The sequence below is a fragment of the Canis aureus genome, chromosome 33 (genome assembly GCF_053574225.1).
Source record: "Canis aureus isolate CA01 chromosome 33, VMU_Caureus_v.1.0, whole genome shotgun sequence".
Lineage (NCBI taxonomy): Eukaryota > Metazoa > Chordata > Mammalia > Carnivora > Canidae > Canis > Canis aureus.
This window is the reverse complement of record NC_135643.1, coordinates 424,051-447,694: the sequence shown is the minus strand read 5'-3', so window position 1 is coordinate 447,694 and position 23,644 is coordinate 424,051. Positions and strand designations below refer to the sequence as shown.

General features: G+C 36.2%; 1 protein-coding gene across 3 annotated transcripts in view; it reads left to right on the top strand.

The window, feature by feature from the left end:
• The window catches only part of CDKL2 (cyclin dependent kinase like 2), a 48,709-nt gene that overhangs the window by 11,203 nt on the left and 13,862 nt on the right, over window positions 1–23,644 (top strand). For all 3 annotated transcript variants that reach the window (XR_013371052.1, XM_077882507.1, XM_077882508.1), the window contains exons 3-10: window positions 9,084–9,278; window positions 12,644–12,822; window positions 14,316–14,428; window positions 15,673–15,812; window positions 18,548–18,636; window positions 21,064–21,202; window positions 22,458–22,756; window positions 23,507–23,600. Coding sequence is in view for 2 of the 3 variants with exons in the window: in XM_077882507.1 (XP_077738633.1) it covers window positions 9,084–9,278; window positions 12,644–12,822; window positions 14,316–14,428; window positions 15,673–15,812; window positions 18,548–18,636; window positions 21,064–21,202; window positions 22,458–22,756; window positions 23,507–23,600 (1,248 nt within the window). In the remaining variant the exon portion in view is untranslated. The remainder of the gene's footprint in view (window positions 1–9,083; window positions 9,279–12,643; window positions 12,823–14,315; window positions 14,429–15,672; window positions 15,813–18,547; window positions 18,637–21,063; window positions 21,203–22,457; window positions 22,757–23,506; window positions 23,601–23,644) is intronic.

Here is a 23,644-nt window from a genome sequence, read left to right as displayed (position 1 = left end):
ACATACGTGGGGGGAGGGCAGAGACACAGGCAGAGGGAGAAGCAAGCTCCATGCACCGGGAGCCCGACGTGGGATTTGATCCTGGGTCTCCAGGATCGTGCCCTGGGCCAAAGGCAGGCGCTAAACCGCTGCGCCACCCAGGGATCCCTGCCATATGTTCTTATATGTAGTGGTGGCTTTTCTACTCTTTATTCTGTTCCATTGGTCTATTTGTCTAAGTTTGTGCCAGTATCTCACAGTCATATTCACTCTAGTGAATCACTACAGATATATGTGATATCCCTGCTATGTATTTTAATTCTATATAGAGTTAAATCCCTCCCCAAAATTGTTCAGTCAGTATTTATTAGGATATATTTAATATTTACCCTTCCCATTACTCATCAACCATTCTTACATTTCTGAGCTTCTGTCTAGAATCATTTCCCTTGTATTTAAAACATATCTTTTATTTTCTTTAAAGCAGATCCACTGGTAAGAAATGTCCATTTTTGTTTGTCTGAAAAACGTCCTTATTTTAGTTTGTGTTTAAAAGATTGTTTCCACCAGATATAGAATTCTAAATTGGCAGTTCATTAAATTCAGTGTGTTCAAGATATCATTCCACTGTTCCTCTGGTTTTCATTCCTTCTATTGAAATGTCAGATATTTCTTAGTATGTTTTTTTATTCTTTTGGATGCATTAAGGTTTTCTCTTTGATTTGATTTTCAGCAATTTTACAATAGTGTGGTTTGATATGGTTTTTTTGGTATTTATTTGTTTTGAATTTTTGTCTCTTGTATCTGTAAAATGTCGTTTGTCCCTTGTAGAAGATTCCTAGCTATTATTGTTTCATGTATTCCTACTGTCTTATTCTCTCTTCCCCATTTAAGAATTCAGTTTCAGGGCACCTTGGTGGCTCAGTCCATTGAGCAGAAGACGGTCTGCCTTCCACGGGGCTCATGATCCTGGGGTCCTGCTCAGCGGGGAGCCTGCTTCTCTCTCAGTGCCCCGCCCACCCCCGCTCCCACCATGCTCTCACACTCTTGCTCTCAAATAAATAAATACAGTCTAAAAAAAAAAAAAGAATTCAGTTTCATATATTAGACCTCTCCCCATTGTCTTATTCTTTGTTTTTCAACCTTTCATTTTTCCCTGCTTCATTCTAGATGTTTTCTTCTGACTAATCCTCCAATTCAGTAATTCTGTTTCAACTATTTTCAATCTACTTTTTTAAAAAAGATTTTATTTATCTATTCATGAAAGACACAGAGAGAGAGAGGCAGAGACATGGGCAGAGGGAGAAGCAGCCTTCCCGTGGGGAGCCTGATGCGGGACTTGATCCCAGGACCCCAGTATCACGACCTGAGCCAAAGGCTCAACCACTGAGCCACCCAGGTGCCCCCCCAATCTACTTTTATACTTAAGCATTGATTTCTTGATTAAAAATATATTTTAATTCTAATTTAAAATATAATTTTTAATATATTTTTTAAAATATATTTTTAATTTTTAATTGGATTTTTTTTCCATTGGATTTTTAAAATAGTTTCCAGTTTGCTGCCAAAACTCTTTATTGTGCTTTCTTGACTATTTAGTCTCTTCTATAGTCTGTATCTAGTACCTAATTATCTGGATCTCTCATATTTTTATTTCTATTGTTTTTTTGTTTCATTTGTTTTTTTATTAAATTAACTTCTGGATATGCCTATATTAATTTTTAAATTTGTACACATAGCTTGAGTCTCGGGATGAGATCGGTTCCCCTGAGAGGAGTAACATTTGCTTCTATTGAGGCTCTTCAGGGCACTCCAGGAAACTTAACATTGTACCATCATCTTAATCTAATTTGAAGAATTTACATTATTTGAATTTGAATTGTAGTCCATGAGAATGCCTATTTATTATTCAGCCTTATAGTTTGTGGACTTTTAGGACCAACCCAAAGTGAAAGGATCTCATCAGGCTGTACCCCTTCTTTTTACCTTGATGGGCCCCGGACACCAATCACTATTATGTTAAGCCCCAAGATTGTCAAAAGTGCCGCTCAAACTCTTAATCTTCTCTCTGAATTGGTATGTGTCTAGGTTTCAAAACAAAACAAAACAAACAAAACAAAACAACACAACTCTAATTGCTTAGCTCACTGCCCTGGGTCTCTGTCTTCAAGATCCTAGTCTAGGGGCAGCTGGGTGGCTCAGTGGTTGAGTATCTGCCTTTGGCTCAGGTCATGATCCCAGGGTCCTGGGATCGAGTCCACATTGGGCTCCCTTCATGGAGCCTGCTTCTCCCTCTGCTTGTGTCTCTGCCTCTCTCTGTGTGTCTTTCATGAATAAATAAATGAGATCTTAAAAAAAAAAAAAAAAAAGATCCTAATCTAGATATGCTTTACTATCTTATTTCTCTTGTCCCTTAGAATAGTGGTTTTATATTTTTGTTCTGAGTAATATTTTTATGTTACTTGTACCGAGTATGAGAGTTGTTATAAATTATGTAGTCTCTTGTTATTGTAACAGAAATTATTATACTTTTCTGGTCTAAAATTTTTATTTGGTTCTAAATCTGCTCTATCACTTTTTCTGATTTCAAGTTCCCTCAAAAAATTTTAAGTAAGCTCTATACTCAACCTGGAAATCAAGAATTGCATTTGTCCAACTTCTTAAGAATTCTCAATAGGAGAGTTGGTGTATTACCCACTCCTACCAAATATTGTCATTGACTTAAAAATAAAAGCACAAAGAAAGAGTTAGAGGGAAAGAGAAAGGTGGAACTCATAACTGATATTTTCATTTTAGAAGTGTATTGTTTAATCTCCATATATTTTAGAATTTCCCAGGTATCTTTTTGTTATTGATTCCTAGTTTATTTTTTTAAAGATTTTATTTATTTATTCATGAGAGACACAGAGGAAGAGAGGCAGAGACACAGGCAGAGGGAGAAGCAGGCCTCCTGCAAGGAGCCTGATGTGGAACTTGATCCCAGACCCCAGGATCATGCCCTGAGCCAAAGGCAGATGCTCAACTGCTGAGCTACCCAGGAGCTCCTGATTTCTAGTTTAATTCCATTATGGCACAAGAGCAAAGACTGTATGATTTCTATTATTTTAAATTTGTTAAGATGTGTTTTGTGGCCTACAGTGTGGCCTGTCTTGGTGAACGTTCCATTTGAACTTGAAAAATACATGAATTCTGCTGTTGGATAATCTATAGATATGTAGATTATGTCAATTATATGAAGTTGGTTGATGGTGTCGGTGGTGTTGTTGAATTCAACTTTGTGTCCTTACTGATTCTCTACCTGTTGGGTCGATTTCTGAGAGGAATGGTTGATGTTTCCAACTATGATAGTGGATTTGTTTATTTCTCCCTGCAGTTCTATCAGTTTTTATAGTTTCTATCAGTTTCATATAGTTTGATGTTCTGTTGTTAGGCACATACATATTAAGAATTGTTATGTCTCTTTGGGGAATAGACACCCTTTTCATTATGTAATACCCTTTTTATCTTTGATAACCTTTCTTACTTGGTAGTTTGGCTTATTCTGGAATTAATATGACTGCTCTTGCTTTATTTTGATTAGTGTGGTGTATTTTCTTCACCCATTTAATTTAGCTTATTTATTTAAAGATTTTCTTTTATTTATTTTTAAAAGAATTTATTTATTTATTTATTTATTTATTTATTTATTTATTTATTTGAGACACAGAGAGAGAGAGAGAGAGAGAGGCAGATACACAGGCAGAGGGAGAAGCAGGCTCCTCACAGGGAGCCCGATATGGGACTTGATCCCGGGACTAGGATCACACCTTGAGCTAAAGGCAGATGCTCAACTGCTGAGTCACCCAGGCATCCCTAAAGATTTTATTTTTAAGTAATCTCTGCACCCACCATGATGCTCAGACTCATAACCCTGAGATCAACCATTGCAAACTCTACTGACTGAGTCAGCCAGGTGCCCCTCCATCCATTTACTTTTAATTTATACATAATGTGTATTTCTTGTAGGTTACTTATAGTAAGGTGTGTTTTGATCTGTTCTGATATTGTGTGTCTTTTAATTGGTACATTTAGGTCATTGACATTCAAACTGACTATTGATATAGCTGAGTTACTATCTACCATATTTGTTACTATTTTCAATTTGTTGCCCTTGTTCTGTATTTGTCTCCTATTCTTTTACTGCCTTTTGTGGGTGTAATTGAGCATTTAATATGATTCCATTTTTTCCTTCCTTTCTTAGCGTATCAGTTATCATTCTTTTTAAACTTTTTTTTTAAGTGTTACCCTACAATTTGCAACATACATTTACAACTAATCCGAATCCATTTTCGGATAACACCGTACCGCTTCATTACTCATATGAGTAATGTATAATAATAAAGTAATCCTAATTCCTTCATCCTGTCTTTTGTATCATTGCTGCCATTCATCTCACTTATATATAAGCATACCTAAGCATATGCATACATAAGATATATTCATAAGCATATATAGTCAAATACATTGTTGCTATTGTAATTTTGAACAAACTGTTATGTCAATTAAGAATAAGAAAAATAAAGTTTTTATTTTACCTTTACTTAATCCTTTGATGCTTTTCCTTTCTCTATATAGATCAGATTTTCTGGCCTATATTTTTTCCTTCTCTCTATAAAGAATTTCTTTTTTTAAAATTTTTTATTTATTATTTATGATAGTCACACAGAGAGAGAGAGAGAGGCAGAGACACAGGCAGAGGGAGAAGCAGGCTCCATGCACCGGGAGCCTGACGTGGGATTCGATCCCGGGTCTCCAGGATCGCGCCCTGGGCCAAAGGCAGGCGCCAGATCGCTGCGCCACCCAGGGATCCCTCTATAAAGAATTTCTTTTAACATTTCTTGCAAGGCAGGTCCACTGGCAACACATTTCCCCAATTTATGTTTGTCTCTGAAATTCTATTTTTCCTTTACCTTTGAAGGATTATTTTTCAGTATACAGAAATCTAGATTGGTGGTTTTTTTTTCCTATCACTACTTTAAATATTTCACTGCACTCTTGTTGCTTGCGTGGTTTCTGAGGAGAAGTTGGATGTAATTCTTTGTTTCTGCATAAGTAAGATGCTTCTGTCCTCTGGCTTCTTTCAGTATTTTTTTCATCATCTTTTATTTTCTATATTTTGAAAATGATATGCTAACATTTGTTTGTTTGTTTTTTCTCTTGCATTTATCCTGCTTGGTGTTCTCTGAGCTTCCTGGATCTGTGATATAGTATCTGACATTAATTTTGAGGAAATTGTCTATCGTTACTGTTTCAAATATTTCCTTTGTTTCTTTCTCTCTTTCTTCTCCTTCTGGTACTCTCATTACATGTATGTTATACCATTTATAGTTGTCTCGAAGTCTTTGGATAGTCTTTTTTTTTTTTTTTCCTTATTCTTCCCTTTTTGGTTTTTGAGAATTCTATTGACATATCCTCTAGCTTAGAGATTCTTTCCTGAGGTGTGTCTACTCTATGAATAAACCCATCAGAGACATTCTTCATTTTGTTAGTGTTTTTTACCTCCAGCATTTCTTTTTGGCTCTTTCTTAGGATTTTCATCTCTGGTTCCATCTCCATCTGTTATTGCATGCTGTCGACTTTCCTCATTACAGCCCTTAGCATAGTAATTATAGTTGCTTTAAATTCCTGCATCCCTGCCATGTCTGGTTTCAATGCTTGTTCTGTGTCTTTAAGTTGTTTTTTTGCCTTTTGATATATCTTGTAATATTTTCTTGATAGCTGGGCATGATGCCCTGGATAATAGGAACTGCTGTAAATAGTCTTTAGTAACCTGGAGTTGAGGTGTGGGGGAGGGGAAGAGCTTTATAGTACTATGATAGGTGTCAGTCTTTTAGTCTACTTATACTTCTGGAGAGTGAACTTTGAAAGGGTTTCTCATTTTTTCCTCCCTGCCTTAGGTGGGACAGGATGGCTGGAGTAGGATGAAGTTGGATATTTCTCTTTCCCAGGCCAGTTAGATAATACCACAGCTGCTTAGACACTGCTCAACTAGTTTTTGCTGATGGTAGGCCTTGTTAAGAACAGAGCTCTGGCATGTTTCAGAATGGCTCCCTCTTCTTCCTCCTATGGAAGGGGGAAGAGAGTTTTCTCCAAAATTTCCTTGGGGATCTGGCTGAGCTCCTGGAGATAAATCTCACAATATTGTGGGGCCCCTCTGAGACTGGGTTCTTCTGGAGTTTTTGAACTTTTAGATTTGTCCACACTGAGCATCCAGTAATTTGTCAATTACGGTTCAGATTTTCCTGCCTTGGCATTGGTTCCTGCAAAGGTTTTCACTTGTGAGTCTGCTCCAGTTAAAATACTGTAACTTAAAAACAACCACTAACCAACAGCAAAGGAGGCTTTCCCAAATGATGCAACCACATACAAAACAGCCAACCAGATAATTTCCTCACTTTGCTTCCACATCTGCTCTATGAAAGCCTTTTCTTTAGCTTCTACCATTAGAGTGCTCCGCACTTCTTTCAGTTTGATAATGCCCTGTGTAAATTGGTGTTTGATCAAATAATCCCACATAAATTTTAATGTGCTTCAGTTTATCTTTTAACACACTAATGCATATTTTATTTATTTATCTACTTGATTTTTGAAAAGGTAACACATAAATATGCTATAAAATTTGAATGGCTTTCCCTGCCACCTTTGCATGTTGGCTATTTAGCTATACCCTCTGTATCCATCAGAGGGATTTTATTCATATACAAAAATATGGATGTATATGGAGCAGTATGTGCGTGTATGTCAAATCGCAACACTCTACACACTGAGCTTCCTCTTACTTTTTTCACTTAATATATCTTAGTGATTATTGTGTATCAGTGGACATAAAACTTCTTTTTTCTTTTTAATTGCTGCAGTTTATTTCATTGTATGGATACACCTTAATTCACTTAACCAGTGATATATTTGGAAAGTGCTTTGTGATTCAATCTGCAATCTTTTATTTTAATAGATGAGTTTAGCCCATTTACAGTTATGATGTAACAGACAAGTACCGTCTAATTATCATTTTTTCCCCTTTAAGAGTCATTATGGCTTAGTGGTTAAGAGTAAGAAATCTAAATATTTTACATTCAAATTAGCTGCAAGTCTGGATGTGCTTACATGGCATACATTCTGGACATGAAGGATAACTAAAGAAAAATGAAATGTTTTCAGGAAAAGACAGAGGGCACAGTGACTAGGTTCTAATTCTGCCTTTGACAATTACTGCTATGTGATCGTGGACAAGTTACTTAATCTCTGTGTGCTTTGGTTTCCTCCCCTATAAAACAAAATAATAATGGTACCTATTTCATAGGTTTTTATGATTGAATAGTGTCTGGAACATAGTAAGGAGTATATAAATATTTGTTATTAGTATTTATAATATACTGTTTTAGTTCACCTTTAAAAATATTTTCTATATAATCTTTGAATTATTTTTAAAATATTGATTAGTTTCCTTTGGTAATTTAGACGGGTTTTATATTTTACTATTTGTTACCTTTATAACTACAGCATTTGCAATATACTTAATCCTTTGTAAAGTAATTATTATGTTTCTATTTCCTTTTCTCTCCACTTACCTGATTTTTTTCTTTTATTATTTTTTTTAACTCATCTGATTTTCGAAGACATCTTATTTATCTTACTGTTTACCATTAAACCTTTAATTATGTCTTATAATTTAAAATTTCAGGTTGAAAATATAATTCTGACCCACTGACAAGGAAATCAGCATATATACACTTTTGTTTGTATCTTATTTCTTCAAAATTTGTTAGTAATATCATTAGTGCCTGTTAGGTTTTAAATATTCACTTTCTGTTTTGTGACCATGATGCCAACATTTGTCTAAGACTTAGTCCCACACTAATGGATTCACTGTTCATCTTCAAAATGTTTTGCTGTCATCTTTTACTTGAATGGCAATTTTGTTGGGTATAAATTTCCTAGATCTCTCTTTGATTGAAGGTTTTCAGGGCTGTGTTCTAGTGGTTTCTTTCCCTTTCATCACGGCAACATTTTCAGATGAATATTCATCTACCATTTCTGTTTCCTTCTCCGTCTTTCCTCCTTTCTTAAAGTATCTTTGAATAGATCCAAGATTGGTTTCTTTTTGATTATTTCTTATCTTGTAACAAAGTGAGCCCTTCCTGGACTAGCTATTTATAGAAGGTTCATTTGGGGGACAAGCTGTGATCTTGTTCCAGTCTAGCAGAAATCCACCATGGTTCACAGTGATGTTCCTTACAATGCAAGCTTGATTTGTGGGATTGACTTCTGTTATCCTTGCATTTGCTGGTTTGCTCACAATGAGTTATTTTGCCTTACATTTGGCCTTACCAAGAGATTGCTTCCAGCAAATGAGTTTCTGTGTGATTATTCAGGCCTCCCTTCCCTGCTGTTCCTTGGTACCATTCAGTTCTAGGGTTGCTTTCACTGACAGCCCATGAATCTTGTTCCTACTAATCAAAGAAGGAGTTTTTTGTTTTTGTTTTTCCTTTTTGGGTTATGTCACCAATTTTGGATTACTCTGCTCTACCAGCTTTTTAACCACAGGCTCTTGGTATCTTCCTAAACTTCTGTTTGACCTTGACTACATTTGTCAGTCTCACCTCATTTGCTGTAGTGGGGGTCATAGATCCTGCTTAGTTTTATCAAAGATAGAGCCTTTTCTTGGTTTTATTGTATTCTCTGAGAGGAGAATTGGGCAGTATGGTCTTTTAACTATAATTGAAAGACCAGAATATGTATGTATAAATAAATACATATATATATATGTATATTCAAAATACATATTTATATGTATAAATATAAAAAATATATTTTAAAGATTTTGTTTATTTATTCATGAGAAACACACACACAGAGGCAGAGACAGAAGTAGAGGGAGAAGCAGGCTCCATGCAGGGATCCCGATGTGGGACTTGATCCCAGGACCGCAGGATTATGCCCTGAGCCAAAGGCAAGCGCTCAACCCCTGAGCCACCCAGGCGTCCCACACTAAGATTTTATATTGTGACTTATTGCTAAATAATTTGATGTTGTAAAAATGATTTTGCATTTTTTTTTTACAACAGCAACTGAGGCATGAAAATCTGGTGAATCTGTTGGAAGTGTGTAAGAAAAAAAAACGATGGTACCTAGTCTTTGAATTTGTTGACCATACAATTCTTGATGACTTGGAGCTCTTTCCCAATGGACTAGACTACCAACTGGTTCAAAAGTATTTGTTTCAGATTATTAATGGAATTGGATTTTGTCACAGTCACAATGTAAGTGTTTAGTTTAAATAACTATTTTGCCAACAATTAACTTACCAGATATCATCACTTAATGAGACACTTGCCTGAAGTTTGGACCAGTCAAATAATTGAATGAACCACGTTACTTTGATATTTGCCAATTTTCATGTTTCATCATAATGTGGTCTTTCCTCCAACATTTTATTATAAAAATTTTAGTTGATACTGAAAAATGAAAGAGTGTACATGAATAGAGTGTACATGAATACCCACACAACTACCACATGAATTCTTTACCTGTTAACATTTTACTGTATTTGCTATATGATATTTATTCATGTAGTCATTCATTTATCTACCCATTAACCTGTGTTATTTATTTATGCATAAGTTGCAGACATCAGTACACTTCAACTTTAAATACTTCAGCTATGCATATTAAATTATTTGTTTGCCTCTTTTTTTTAAAGATTTTATTTGTTTGAGAGAGAGAGTAAGCCAGCGAGAGAGCACACAAGCTGGGGCAGTAGCAGAGAGAGGGAAAAGCAGACTCCCCACTGAGTAGGGAGCCTGATGCAGGGCTTATTCCCAGGACCCTGGGATCATGACCCAAGCGGAAACTGAGCCACCAGGAGCCCATGTTTTTTGTTTTTTAGGTGACATTTGCTAAGTGAAAAGCACAATTTTTTTTTTTTTTTTTTTAATTTATGATAGTCACAGAGAGAGAGAGAAGCAGAGACACAGGCAGAGGGAGAAGCAGGCTCCATGCACCGGGAGCCCAATGTGGGATTCGATCCCCGGTCTCCAGGATCGCACCCTGGGCCAAAGGCAGGCGCCAAACCTCTGCACCACCCAGGGATCCCAAGCACAAATTTTAAGTTCAGATTCTCTTGCCTAGTTGTGAAATATGAAAATCCCTGCTTTTACTCTGTTGTCTATCACAATGATTTTATATCCTTTGAGAATCATATAAAAGCACCTGTAGGTGAAATGACACTTGTAAGTATAAAATAAATAACTCAACACATTGATTCTGCCCAGTTTGTTTTTTTAAGGTTTTATTTGTTTATTCATGAGAGACACAGAGAGAGGGAGACACAGGCAGATGGAGAAGTAGGCTCTGTGCAGGGAGCCCCATGTGATACGCAATCCTGGGGCCGGGATCCACGATTACGCCCTGAGCTGAAGGCAGGCGCCAAACCACTGAGCCAGCCAGACACCCTGATTCTGCCAGTTTTATGAAATATATTTATTTTTATTTTTATTTTTTTAATTTTTTTTTAATTTTTATTTATTTATGATAGTCACAGAGAGAGAGAGAGAGAGAAAGAGAGGCAGAGACACAGGCAGAGGGAGAAGCAGGCTCCATGCACCGGGAGCCCGATGTGGGACTCGATTCCGGGTCTCCAGGATCGCGCCCTGGGCCAAAGGCAGACGCCAAACCACTGCGCCACCCAGGGATCCCCTGAAATATATTTTTTAAAGACTTTATTTATTTGGCAGATAGAGTCAGAGAGCAGGGGAAATGGCAGAGGGAGAGGGAGAAGCAGACTTCCTGCTGAGCAGAGCCTGATGCTGGGCTTGATCTCAGGACCCTGGATCATGACCTGAGCTGAAGGCAGATGCTTAACTGACTGGGCCACCCAGGCACCCCTTACCAAATATTTTTAAATCGCATTTTAAAATGTGTGTGATTGTATAAGTAACAAATGCTAATAGTAGATATGGGGCTGACCCTGTGACCTCACCCGGATGTCTAGGATGAGACAGAAGTTGGTAGCCTATGCAAAATGCTCAGCAGTGACAGATTGCTATTTAGGATGCTGGTCCTCTGAAAGAGTTTAAAATAAATATATTATAAAAATTTTCAAAATGAAGCTTATGTGTATTAGAGAATGAGGCCTAGTAGTTTACTTGGCCTAGCTGTGGATTTTTAGTATTGTCTCCCAGCATCCTGTTTTCTGCTTCCATAGTCTCTCCTTTAAAAATCTTAACCACTGACTTTGTTGTACCCTTTTTACATTTCTAATTGCCTGATGAATGTTTCCACCTAAAAGCCCATATGGCTAAAACTAAACTAGTAATTATTCCATCAGAGCTAGCTTTTTTAAGACTTCTTTTTATGGAACCACCATTAGATTTAGATTTAGATTTCCAGGTTTAAGTAAAATATCTGAGATTACTTCCTAAATTCTGTTGATTTTTATTGAGAATATTTCTAAATTGTATCTTTTCCATTCCATTTCTCTGAACACCAGCCTAGTTTAGGTTCTTACCATCTCATAATGTCCCAGTGTTCTTCTCCTGGCCTCTCTCCCTCTTTCTAATTTAGTTTATTTATGGCCAATATCTTTAAACACCATATTGATTATGTCACTTCCATGGGTTTCCATTGCCTTGACACAAACTCAGACTTCCCAGTCTGGCAGTTGAAGCAGCCTTCTTCCCTAGTGTATAACCTCCACTTTAGAAAAATATTTCCCTAGAGTTTCCTGATCTATTTTTGTCTTCACTTTTTCTTCTTTTTTAAAATTAATTAATTATTTTAAAGATTTATTTATTTATTTATTTATTTATTTATTTATTTATTCATGAGAGACAGAGAGAGAGAGGCAGAGACGCAGGCAGAGGAAGAAGCAGGCTCTCTGCAGGGAGCCCAATGTGGGACTTGATCCCAGGACTCCAGGATCATGCCCTGAGCCAAAGGCAGGTGCTCAACCACTGAGCCACCCAGACATCCCTCTTTTTCTTTTTTTAAAAAGGATTTATTTATTTATTTATTTATTTATTTGAGAGAGACAGAGACAGAGAGAGGGAAAGACATGGAGAGAGAGAGAAGCAGATTTCCCGCTGAACAGGGAGTGGGACTTGGGGCTGGATACCACATCCCTGAGATCATGACCTCAGCCAAAATCAAGTCAGATGCTCAACCTGGAGCTGAGACACCTAGGTGCCCCTCAAATTCAGTCTTTTGCTCTCCTTGTTACTTTCATTTGGATTGTCCTTCCATTTATCCAGGTTGCATATAGTATTAAAGACCTATCTTAGAACCCAGCCCTTCATTAAAATTTTCCATGACCACTCTAGTCTTCAATGATAGCCTTACTCTGTTATCTGTTAGTCTTGAGAGTGAGTAGTCATTAACAGAACAGTTGATTTGGTATTTAATAATATATATTTCATCCAATATCTTTGATTGTCTAAGTGAAATTTCAAGCATTAGTATTTCTTGCCTTGCCAGGTCCCAATTACTTGAGAGCCAGGAACGATTTTATGTGCTTTTACTTGTATTTGTTATAGGGAGAAAAATAGTACCCTGCACATGGCAGGTCCTCAAAAAATAATTTGCTTAACTTGATGTCCCAATATATGCCATATTCTGTTTTTTGTCTTAGATTATACACAGAGATATAAAGCCAGAGAACATATTAGTCTCCCAGTCTGGTGTTGTCAAGTTATGTGATTTTGGATTTGCACGAACATTGGCAGCTCCTGGGGAAATTTATACTGATTATGTGGCAACCCGATGGTACAGAGCCCCAGAACTATTGGTCGGTGATGTCAAGTATGGCAAGTAAGACATCCATGAGGGTGTGGAGGGCAGGTTTAATCCTTTTTTCTTGATAATATAACTTTTTCCTGATAATATGTTTCTAATTTAATCAAAGATCCTTATAGCACTGAAAGGAAGTTTTGCACTTAGGGAACTGACTTATTCTTTTGGGAGCCTCCTCTTTAAATGTTTTTGGTGCAATGAGTTGGGGAAAGCATACTTATTTTAAAGGTAGGGAAGTCAAGGTGAGTAAGTGGGCTATATTTTACCACGGGTTGGAAATAGATATATTTATCACTTGTAAAGAGAGGAAGTGTTTTTTAAAATTTCTTTTTATTTCTTTTAATTTTTATTTAAATTCAATTTGCCAACATATAGTATAACACCCAGTGTTCATCCCATCAAGTGTCCTCCTTAGTGCCTGTCACCCAGTCACCCCATCTCCCTACCCATTTCCCCTTCCACAACCTTTTGTTTGTTTTCCAGAGTTAGGAGTCAAGAGAGGGAATGTTGATTGGCTAAATCTGACAGTGTTGGAATGAGGCAAGGTGAAGATGGCAAGGATGGGGGTAGAAACATATTTGAGTAAGATGATTTTTTTTTTGAGTAAGATGTTTTTAAAATAAATTATCTGCACAAATGAATTATTTAGATAAGAAGGGATGGCAACCTTTACTGCTTTTGGTAGAAATCTTCCTAAAATGTTTTCTTACTTTCTGTGTTTTCAGTGCACACATCATTTAATATTTTCTTAATTACACTGAGTTCCCATTTTATTGTTATATAGTAACCTTTGTGCCATTTTATTTTATTTTTTAAAAAGATTGTTTTTTAAAAAAGAAAAAGATTGGCTTTTTTTGGAGGAGGGAGAGGGGCAGAGGGAGAAAAAGTCTTAAGCAGACTCTGCATAAAGCATGGATCCCAATATGAGGCTCGATCTCACAACCTGGTCATGACCTGATCTGAAACCAAGAGTTGGAGACCCATCCGATTGTACCACCCAGGCTCCCCTATACCATTGTATAATTCAGCTATGACCTTAAGCAATTTCAAGGTAGTTGTCTCTATGCTAAGGACACCAGCATATTCTTCTTTAAGTTCTTGTGACTGATTTTTAAGACAGTTTTTCTATATTTCCCCTGTTAGCTTTCAGTTCTCCTTGCTGTTACTGAATGTGTCTCCAACAGCCTTCTGGTATGCTGTTTTCGGGGTGTGGTGGGATAGGCCGATCAACCTTGTTAGAATTATGTATAAACAAAGAATAGATAGGCTCCAGATGAAAACCCAAAAGGCTTATTTCCAGAATAATGTACACATAATAACAATTTTGACTTTCAGAAGCCTTTTCCCTCTTATGATTGAAGTTCCTGGAAATATAACTTGGGTAAAATTGGGAATTAGTATTTTAAGTTTATAGGGAAATGTATTTTTATGGGTATTTTAAAGCTTATCACTAGCAGTCACAATAAACATCGTAGGATGCCAGACTTTATACCACATTGCTTTTATTTCAGGGCTGTTGATGTATGGGCCATTGGTTGTCTGGTAACTGAAATGCTCATGGGGGAACCCCTTTTTCCTGGAGATTCTGATATTGATCAGCTATATCATATTATGATGTGTTTAGGTAAGATTATGCATCTGCATTTTAAATTTTAGAATTTTTTTCCCTTATGTTTTTGTTTGTATTGATTTTACAAGTTGTTGGTATATTAAAGATGATATGTGTTTTAGCTGACAGTAGAGAGCAAATAGGAAAATCTCAACTATCTATGTATATTAATTCTTCTCAGCCTGGCTTTGGTTTGTCTGACGTATGGTCTTATTCATGCTCTCATATACCCTCCTGTCCCACTCCACACAAAGACCAAAGACTGTAAATTTTCTCTGTACTTTTGCATTCAGTAAATCACATGTAAATGATGCAAATGATCTTTTTTTTTTTCTTTGGGTTAGCAAGCATTTGGTGTACTATTACTATTACCCTCATATTCACCTTCAAATTGAGACACAGAGACTTCTAGGTAGTTTACTTTTTAAAAAATATTTATTTATTTATTTATTTATTCATGAGAGACACACAGAGAGAGGCAGAAACACAGGCAGAGGGAGAAGCAGGCTCCCTGCAGGGACCCCGATATGGGACTAAACCCAGGACTCTGGGATCACGCCCTGAGCCAAAGGCAGACGCTCAACTGCTGAGCCACCCAGGCATTCCTTTTTAGGTAATTTAATCTTAGTGCTTTGGACAGAATTTTAAACCTAGACTATCAAAGTCTTCTTACATTTGTTGAAATATTAACTTCATAGTTATTTTAAACTCGATTAGGCACTGAAGTCAAAGAAAAAGTGCTCAAATCAGACCTTAGACATAGGTACAAAATCAACAGATGTTTTAATTTTTTTAAATTAAAACAATTTGATTTTAATTTTAGAATTAAATTCTCAAAAAGAGTGGAACTGATTATCTAGATTAGATTTTGATCATATGACTAATAATATTTTCATTGTTTTGGATGGCACTTTATGCTTTGTTGTTAGAAGTATCTAAAAAATTATAACATTCTTTACTTGTCCTTTTTCTGTGTTCCCTTGTAACTTCAGTTCTATATATAGTGGTTTTGAATTTTCTAAATGAGTAGGTTGAGATAAGAATGTTAATTTTCTTTAGTTGACTTGCATCAACACCATTGTGAATGAAGACCTCCAGGTGCACCACCCTGAGAACACAGTTTTTGGTTGATTTTGCATGCTGAGAGTCTCAAGTCTGTAAGCAGTGTTCTACTCTTTGGTCCCGTCCACATTATATGTTTCTTTGCCATTTCTGTCATGATGTATAATGACAGAGATGTGTGCTTTTCTCACTTCCAGGTAATCTAATTCCAAGACATCAGGAGCTGTTTTATAAAAATCCTATGTTTGCTGGAGTAAGGTTGCCTGAAATCAAGGAAATAGAACCTCTTGAAAGACGCTATCCCAAGCTTTCTGAAGTTGTGATAGATTTAGCAAAGGTAATCAAACTGTTTACTTTCTTATAGTGAATTTATGTTATAGAGACTTGATTTTCTCTTTTTCTTGTCTAGTTGATATTTTAGGTAAAAAATTTCAATATTGATTTAATTTAATTTAATCGACTTATTTATTTTAAGTAAACTCTACCCCTGACATGGGGCTCAAACTTACGACTCTGGGATCAAGAGCTGTACTCTGAAGTCAAGAGTCCCATGTTTTGCCAACTGAGCCAGCCAGAAGACCGCCTCCCACCCATTCTTGCCTTTTTTTTTTTTTCCTGCCAGTAGGCTCCTTTTTTAAAAAATATTTTATTTATTTATTTAAGAGAGAGAGAGAGACAGAGATAGAGACAGAGAGCACAAGTGGGGAGGAGAGGAAGAAGCAGGCTCCCTGCTCAGAGTGGAGGCTCAACCCCAGGACCCTGGGATCGTGACCTGAGCTGAAGGCAGACGCTTAAATAATTGAGCCACCCAGATACCCCCTGCCAGTAGGTTCTTAAGCTCAACTTGGAGCTCTAACTCCCAACCACAAGATTAAGAGTTACATGCTCCACTGACTGAGACAACCAGGTACTCTTCTATTGATTTTATTTTTGTATATTTAGAAAGAGGTTAAATAATTTAGCAGGAGGATATTCAGAGAGAAAGGCCTAAAAAATTTGCTTGTCTTGGGATCCCTGGGTGGCGCAGCGGTTTAGCGCCTGCCTTTGGCCCAGGGCGTGATCCTGGAGACCCGGGATCGAATCCCACATCGGGCTCCCAGTGCATGGAGCCTGCTTCTCCCTCTGCCTGTGTCTCTGCCTCTCTCTCTCTCTCTCTCTCTCTCTCTCTGTGTGACTATCATAAATAAATAAAAATTTAAAAAAAAAAATTTGCTTGTCTTAAGAAACTATTTAGTATTATCTAGCATGTTTTAAGTGAAAACATCCTTCCTCACAACAATATCTTTTTAATGTTTAATACTTAAAATGCAGGCCTATGTAACTAGAAAAGAGAAGAAAAGTAGAATAAGGAAATAAAAAAGAAAGGTAAAGAAGTAGCAAAATATAAAATGTAGGGCATAGAATCATGACCTATACTGTATCGTTGAAGAGGCTTTCGGTTAGCCCCTGGATTCACTGAAGCTAATTTACAAGTGATCCTCACCTTTGCCTTCTCTTTGAAGAAGATACTAACTGGGAAATTCTCACTGGACCTTTCAAATTGTTAGCTCAAAAAATTCTTATTAATTAGAACTGTCCTGAAGTATTGATAAAATAATTACAGTATAGCTGAAATACCAGGATCATATGACATTTACTCAAGATATTTTTTGCTTTTTAAATTTTTGAAATAACCCATTAAAAAAGTTTACTAAGCTTAAAAAACTATAACAGGTTCTTTTTTAAAATAACAAGTTCTTAGTAGAATACATTGCTGCTTTTCTACATAATCTTCTAATGGATTCAAATATTTTTCATTGAGACCAGCTTTATGACCTATTTATAAAGATTTAAAGGGAATTAAGGTAAAACTATTATCCAATTTATGTCCATTAGAACTATGTAACTTTTAAACATTTTATTTTTTTTTAATTTTTTTATTTTTATTTTTTATTTATTTATTTATTTATTTAAATTTTTATTTATTTATGATAGTCACAGAGAGAGAGAGAGAGAGGCAGAGACATAGTCAGAGGGAGAAGCAGGCTCCATGCACCGGGAGCCCGATGTGGGATTCGATCCCGGGTCTCCAGGATCGCGCCCTGGGCCAAAGGCAGGCGCCAAACCGCTGCGCCACCCAGGGATCCCACTTTTAAACATTTTATTATGGAAAATTTCAAATATAGAAAAGAAAGTAGAAAGAATATAGTAGTATAATGAGCCCTCCTGTACTTACCTAGCTGCAGCAATTAACAACCTTTTGACAATCTTTTACCTATCTCAACTTTGTTTTTTGTAGTATTCTGAAGCAAATCCCAGAAACTATATTATTTCACTCATAAATACCTTAATTATTTGTAGAACTTGTTCACTTAAAGCTATTTATTGAGTTACTCCTATTTTTACTGGCATTGAGTGGTTCCAATAAATCAGAACAAGACCTGCATTATAATAAAATATACCTATGTAAGGTATCCAGCACAGTAATATACACAGAATAAGCCCTTTCCCTTCCATTCTGCAAGGGCATTAAATAAAAATTTACAGTTCCCTAATATTACAAAATATCTAACCAGTGCTCAATATTTCATTGATTTTCTCATAATTTCTTTTTATAGTTTGAATTAGGATCCACATGAAGTGTATAGATCACAATTGGTTGATATATCTTAATTTACAAGCTCATATCCACCTCTTTCTTTTTGTTTAAACCTAGTCATTTATTTGATAAAGTAGGTTATTTGACCCTTAGAATTTTCTACATAGTATAGTTTAATATGTTCCTCTATGTTCTGTATTTCCTATAAACTCATAGTAGAGCTAGAGCTTGATCAGAATCAGGTTGATTTTTGACAAGAGTACATCATAAGAAGTTTATGTATTTCCATCTAGAGACATGGTGGTCTTTCTTTTTGTGATATTAGCAGCCATTGGTGGTCATGGTCTAGATTTGTACTTTATTCTTTATCATTTATTATACATTTTTAAAATTCATTGACTATAAAGAGTGATTTTCTATTTTTCTATATTTAGAAATGTAAATGTAACCAGTTTTTCTTTTATATGAGCTGTGTATATTCCTTGGTTTTCCAGAAATGCTTACATATTGACCCAGACAAAAGACCCTTCTGTGCTGAGCTCCTTCACCATGATTTCTTTCATATGGATGGATTTGCTGAGAGGTATAGTTCTGACTCATATTTTCTGGGGTACCCCAATCTAGAGTTAAAGTAAGGGTATTCTCTTATTTCTCTACCCCCCTGATTTTATAGGATCTCAAATATTTACCACCCTACCTCTACTCACCCTTAGCTATAATACTGTTTCTAGGAGTGATCCCCTGAATTCACTAAATTAGACATCTTGGTTTTCATGAAGCAGTCACTTCGTGATTTTCTTTCTGTTTCCCATGGTGACATCTACTACTCAGGTCACTGATTTGTATGTGGCTACCAGCTGTGTGATGCCATCATCTTGGGTACAGATATGTTTGCAAAGGTGCCATCTCCTGTTGCCATTGAACTCACACCACACCTAGTCCCATAACACTGTTGTCACTGCTATGCTAGAACCTTGATGTGCCAAACTTGTGTGTGCCAGCACTGCTGACATGGTCTCTTGTGCTATCCCAGCTGCTGGCATCACTGCAGCTAACAAAATAAAAAATAGTGAGATGAGTGGCAATGACAATGCTTTATATTTTTGCAAATCTATTTAATAGCTTAATAAAAGATACCTTGTTTCTCTTATTTGCATTTGCATTGAGTTAGTTGTGACATGTTGTTTTGATTGAGATATATGAAGAAACTTTAGCTTCACTTGCAAAATGGAAGAGTATAATGTACTTGCAAAATGGAAGAGTATAATGATTGATCTTTTAGTTAATTGTGAGTATTCTTTATTGATTACATACCCAGAACTTTGTTACTATACCAAAATTTGACAGTGGTAGTTTATTAAAAGTTGGTTGCATTGTGGAATCTGAAGTGTATCAGTGAATTTTTCTTACCCTGTTACATTGAAATCCATTTGTCTATCTTGTACTTCGAATAGATCTTTTACCCATGCATGCTTTTTTAACATCATGATTAGTCATTTAGAAAATATTGTTTTGCTAAATAATGTAGATCTTTAAAATGATAACATATTTCATTATATAATATCAAAAAGCCACATTCTCTGTCATCAGAAAAGTCTTTTTAGGTATTGGGAATTTGTTAAGGTCACAGTAGTGGACACAAGTTTAAGAGAATTCTAATTTTGCATAAAAGTTTGAATTTTATCATTTACACAAATATTATCAGTCGTTTTCTTATGTTCACTAAAAAGAAATGTCTGCAGAATACTCCAAGCCTGAATAACTGTAGTTTTCTGTTCGTCTTTCTTTCAAGTAAAAATGTTCCATGAAAACGGTGGTTAGTTTAGTTTGGATTTCAAATAATCACACAGTTCCTTTTCTTAAGACAGCCATTGCACTTTGGTTCATAGCAGAGGTGCTTTATGCATATTCTCTTCTTCACACAGAATATGAAAAAAAAGATATCTGTTCAAAGGTTTATTTTTTAATATTTTTAAAAGATATTCTTTATTTATTCATGAGAGACACACAGAGAGAGGCAGAGGGAGAAGCAGGCTCCATGCAGGAAGCCTGATGTGGGACTCGATCCCAGGACTCCAGTATCACCCCTGGGTGGAAGGCAGGCGCTAAACCACTGAGCCATCCAGGGATCCCCTATTCAAAGTTTTTTTTTTTTTTTTTTTAATTTATTTATGATAGTCACAGAGAGAGAAAGAGAGAGAGGCAGAGACATAGGCAGAGGGAGAAGCAGGCTCCATGCACCAGGAGCCCGACGTGGGATTCGATCCCGGGTCTCCAGGATCACGCCCTGGGCCAAAGGCAGGCGCCAAACCACTGCGCCACCCAGGGATCCCTATTCAAAGGTTTAGATTTCATAAGGGACATTCTTAAATGAAACTGCCTTTTCTTTTTTAAAGATTTTTTTTTTTTTTTTTTTTTTTTTTTGAGAGAGAGAGAGAGAGCATGCATGAGCAGGGGAGGGGAGGGGCAGAGGGAGAAGGAGAGAGAATCTCCAGTAGACTCCCTGCCAAGCCTGGAGCCCCATGCAGGGCTCTGTCTTAGGACCCTGAGATCACAACCGGAGCTGAAACCAAAAGTTGAAAGCTTAACTAACTGAGCCACCCTGGCAACCCTGCCTTTTTTTTTTTTTAACTGAGAATGTGTGAATGAAGAATACAGTAACTGTTAGTACAATTTGGTGTCACTTGCCTCGATTCTTGATAAGGTGCTAGCAATTTTACCCACTATCACATACTATCAGTGCAAATGTTAAGGTAGCAAAAAAGCAGTTATTTTCGTATTAAGATAAGAATAGCTTTGATCTTGTGAACCTCCTGAAAAGTTCTCAGGGATTTCTGGGGTTCCACAGACTACCTTTTGAGTACTGATAATTTAGGCCATAATTTTTCTTGTTTTAAATAACATAGTCCAGTTTAATACTCAATTTTTAAAAACATCTTGAAAATGATTTTTCTAGATCTTATACAATTTTATACAATTTTATTGAATTGACAAATGTATTTTTATGTAGATTTTCTCAAGAATTACGGTTAAAAAAAGTACAGAAAGATGCCAGAAATATTTCTTTATCTAAAAAACCCCAAAACAGAAAGAAGGAAAAGGAAAAGGATGATTCCTTAGGTGAAGAGAGAAAAACACTTGTGGTACAGGTAAATGTCGATGTCTTAATGTATATTTAAGTGTTTTTAAAAAATATTCATTTATTTAAGAGAGTGAGAGAAGATGCATGCATGTGCATGTGCGCACACGCATGTGAGCACACAAGCAGGGGCGGGGTTGGGGGTGGGGGGAGCTAGGGACAGGCAGAGGGAGAAACAGACTTCCTGCTGAGCAGGGAGCCTGACTGTGGGCCCCATCCCAGTACTTTGAGATCATGAAGGCAGATGCTTAACTGACTGGACCACCCAGTGTGTATTAAGTTTTAGATTTCATAGATCTTTAAATTTTTAGAGGAAAAAAATAAAGATAAAAAAAGTTTTCTGAGCAGTGAACTGGTTGTTAACTTTTAGATTAGTTGTAAAAAAATGTATCTTCTCTCTAGAGATTACCTTTTAAAAAACTGTCTTAAGGTATCATGTATTAAGTGCCTACTGCATATCAAACTGTATCAGACTGTGCAATAAGTCTTGTCAGGAAATCACATTCATCTAAGAACATTTAGACACATGTACTCACATATAAACACATGGATACAAACACATGCATGTATTCATTGCTTTCCTTAAATGATAGAAGAGAAAATTATCATTTAAAAATTTTGTATAAAGTAGAACATTTTAAAACTGAGACTTGGGTATTTAATTTATTTGAAGTTTACTTACAGGTAGGTTATCAAGAATCTGTTCCTGGTGAGGTAATTCAAGTTCACTGCCAACCTACTCCCATTTTCTCAAGTGAACTGAAAGAAGAAGGAATTCTCAATTTATATTTCAATTTTTGTTCTTTAGATATATAAGAACAAACATGGGCATACTTGACTCTTTCACATTTTTTCTATTGAAAGATACATAAATTTGATATATGTATTTTATATATGTGTATACACACACACACACACACACATATAGCACAGAGCCAGTGTGAATTGCACTTTTTAAAAAATATTTTTTATTTTTAAGTAATTTCTGCACCCAATGTGGGTTTCGAAATTACAGCCCTGAGATCAAAAGTTGCATGCTGCATTGACTGAGCCAGCCAGGTCCTCTATGAATTGTATTTTTATTGTAAATATATGTCTGACCAAGAATCCTGGGTTTAATTTAATTCAATAGATAAAATAAAGAAAACAGGGACATAGGTGATATTTATGGAATTCTGCCTTAGTTGACAAATTCTTTATAGGAAGAGGTGATTTTTCATTCTCCTCAGATCATTAATATTATCAACATTTTTATTAATGGTTAGGATACCAATGCTGATCCCAAAATTAAAGATTCTAAGGTATTTAAAATAAAAGGATCAAAAATGGATGGAGAAAAAGTTGAAAAAGTCAGTCGAGCTTCAAATGCCAGCAGTCTCCCTGACAATGGGATGAACAACATCAAAACAGTGCCTTCTACAAGCCTCCGAGATTGCAGCAATGGCAGTATGGATCACACCAGAAATCCAGGCGTGGCAATTCCCCCACTTGCACACAATCTTTCCGCAGTGGCTCCCAGTATTAATTCTGGAATTGTGACTATCCCAGGAGTTCAGAGTTACAGGTATGAATTAGGAAAATAAGAACAAAGTGTTGTTTAAGGGTATGTTTGCAAATTGCAAGTGTTTGTCACTTCGGCCACACTATATTACTTTCAGGTTTCTGGGTGATCTTCATTCTTGTCAGGGTTCTGTTTCAAAAGAATTTTGCCCTATGTGATGAAAATTGTTAGGATTTGATTTAAAAAAAATTCACCTGAGTACTAAGAAAGTATGATTGTATTGTTTAAGATGAACAAAGTCTACAACTAGTTAGTCTAAAAACATGGAAGGAGGTTATCATAATGAAAGAAATAATTGGTTTTAAGGGTTTGCTGCTACATGGTATGGCTGTGGGCATTTGGTGCTACAAAGAAGCTATTTTGGAAATTTTGCTGGAAGGAGAGTGATTTATTTGGTTGGAGTTGGGAGCTAGGTGGGAGGCCTGAGGGTAGTGGTGAAAGACAGAATGTTCCACCACATCTGTTCTCATTTTATATTTAAGAATAGGTGGCATTAAATGGTGATTAAACTGCATGTCACTTGGTTTTGTGTCAAAAACCAAAGTTTTTTTTTTTAAGATTTTATTTATTCATGAGAGACACAGAGAGACAGAGACAGAGACAGGCAGAGGGAGAAGCCTCTGGACCCTGGGATTACGACCTGAGCCAAAGACAGATTCCTCAACCACTGAACCACCCATGCACCCCTGGTTTTGATTTTGTGCTTGAGAAGTAATTACTGCTTGTTCTAACTTAAATTTTTTGTTGTTTCAGAGTGGATGACAAAACCAAGAAGTATTGTATTCCATTTGTTAAACCAAATAAACATTCTCCATCAGGAATTTATAATATTAATGTGACCACATCAGTAAGTAAACTATTCCCAGTGTAGAAGAGCAAGCATTAGTCATT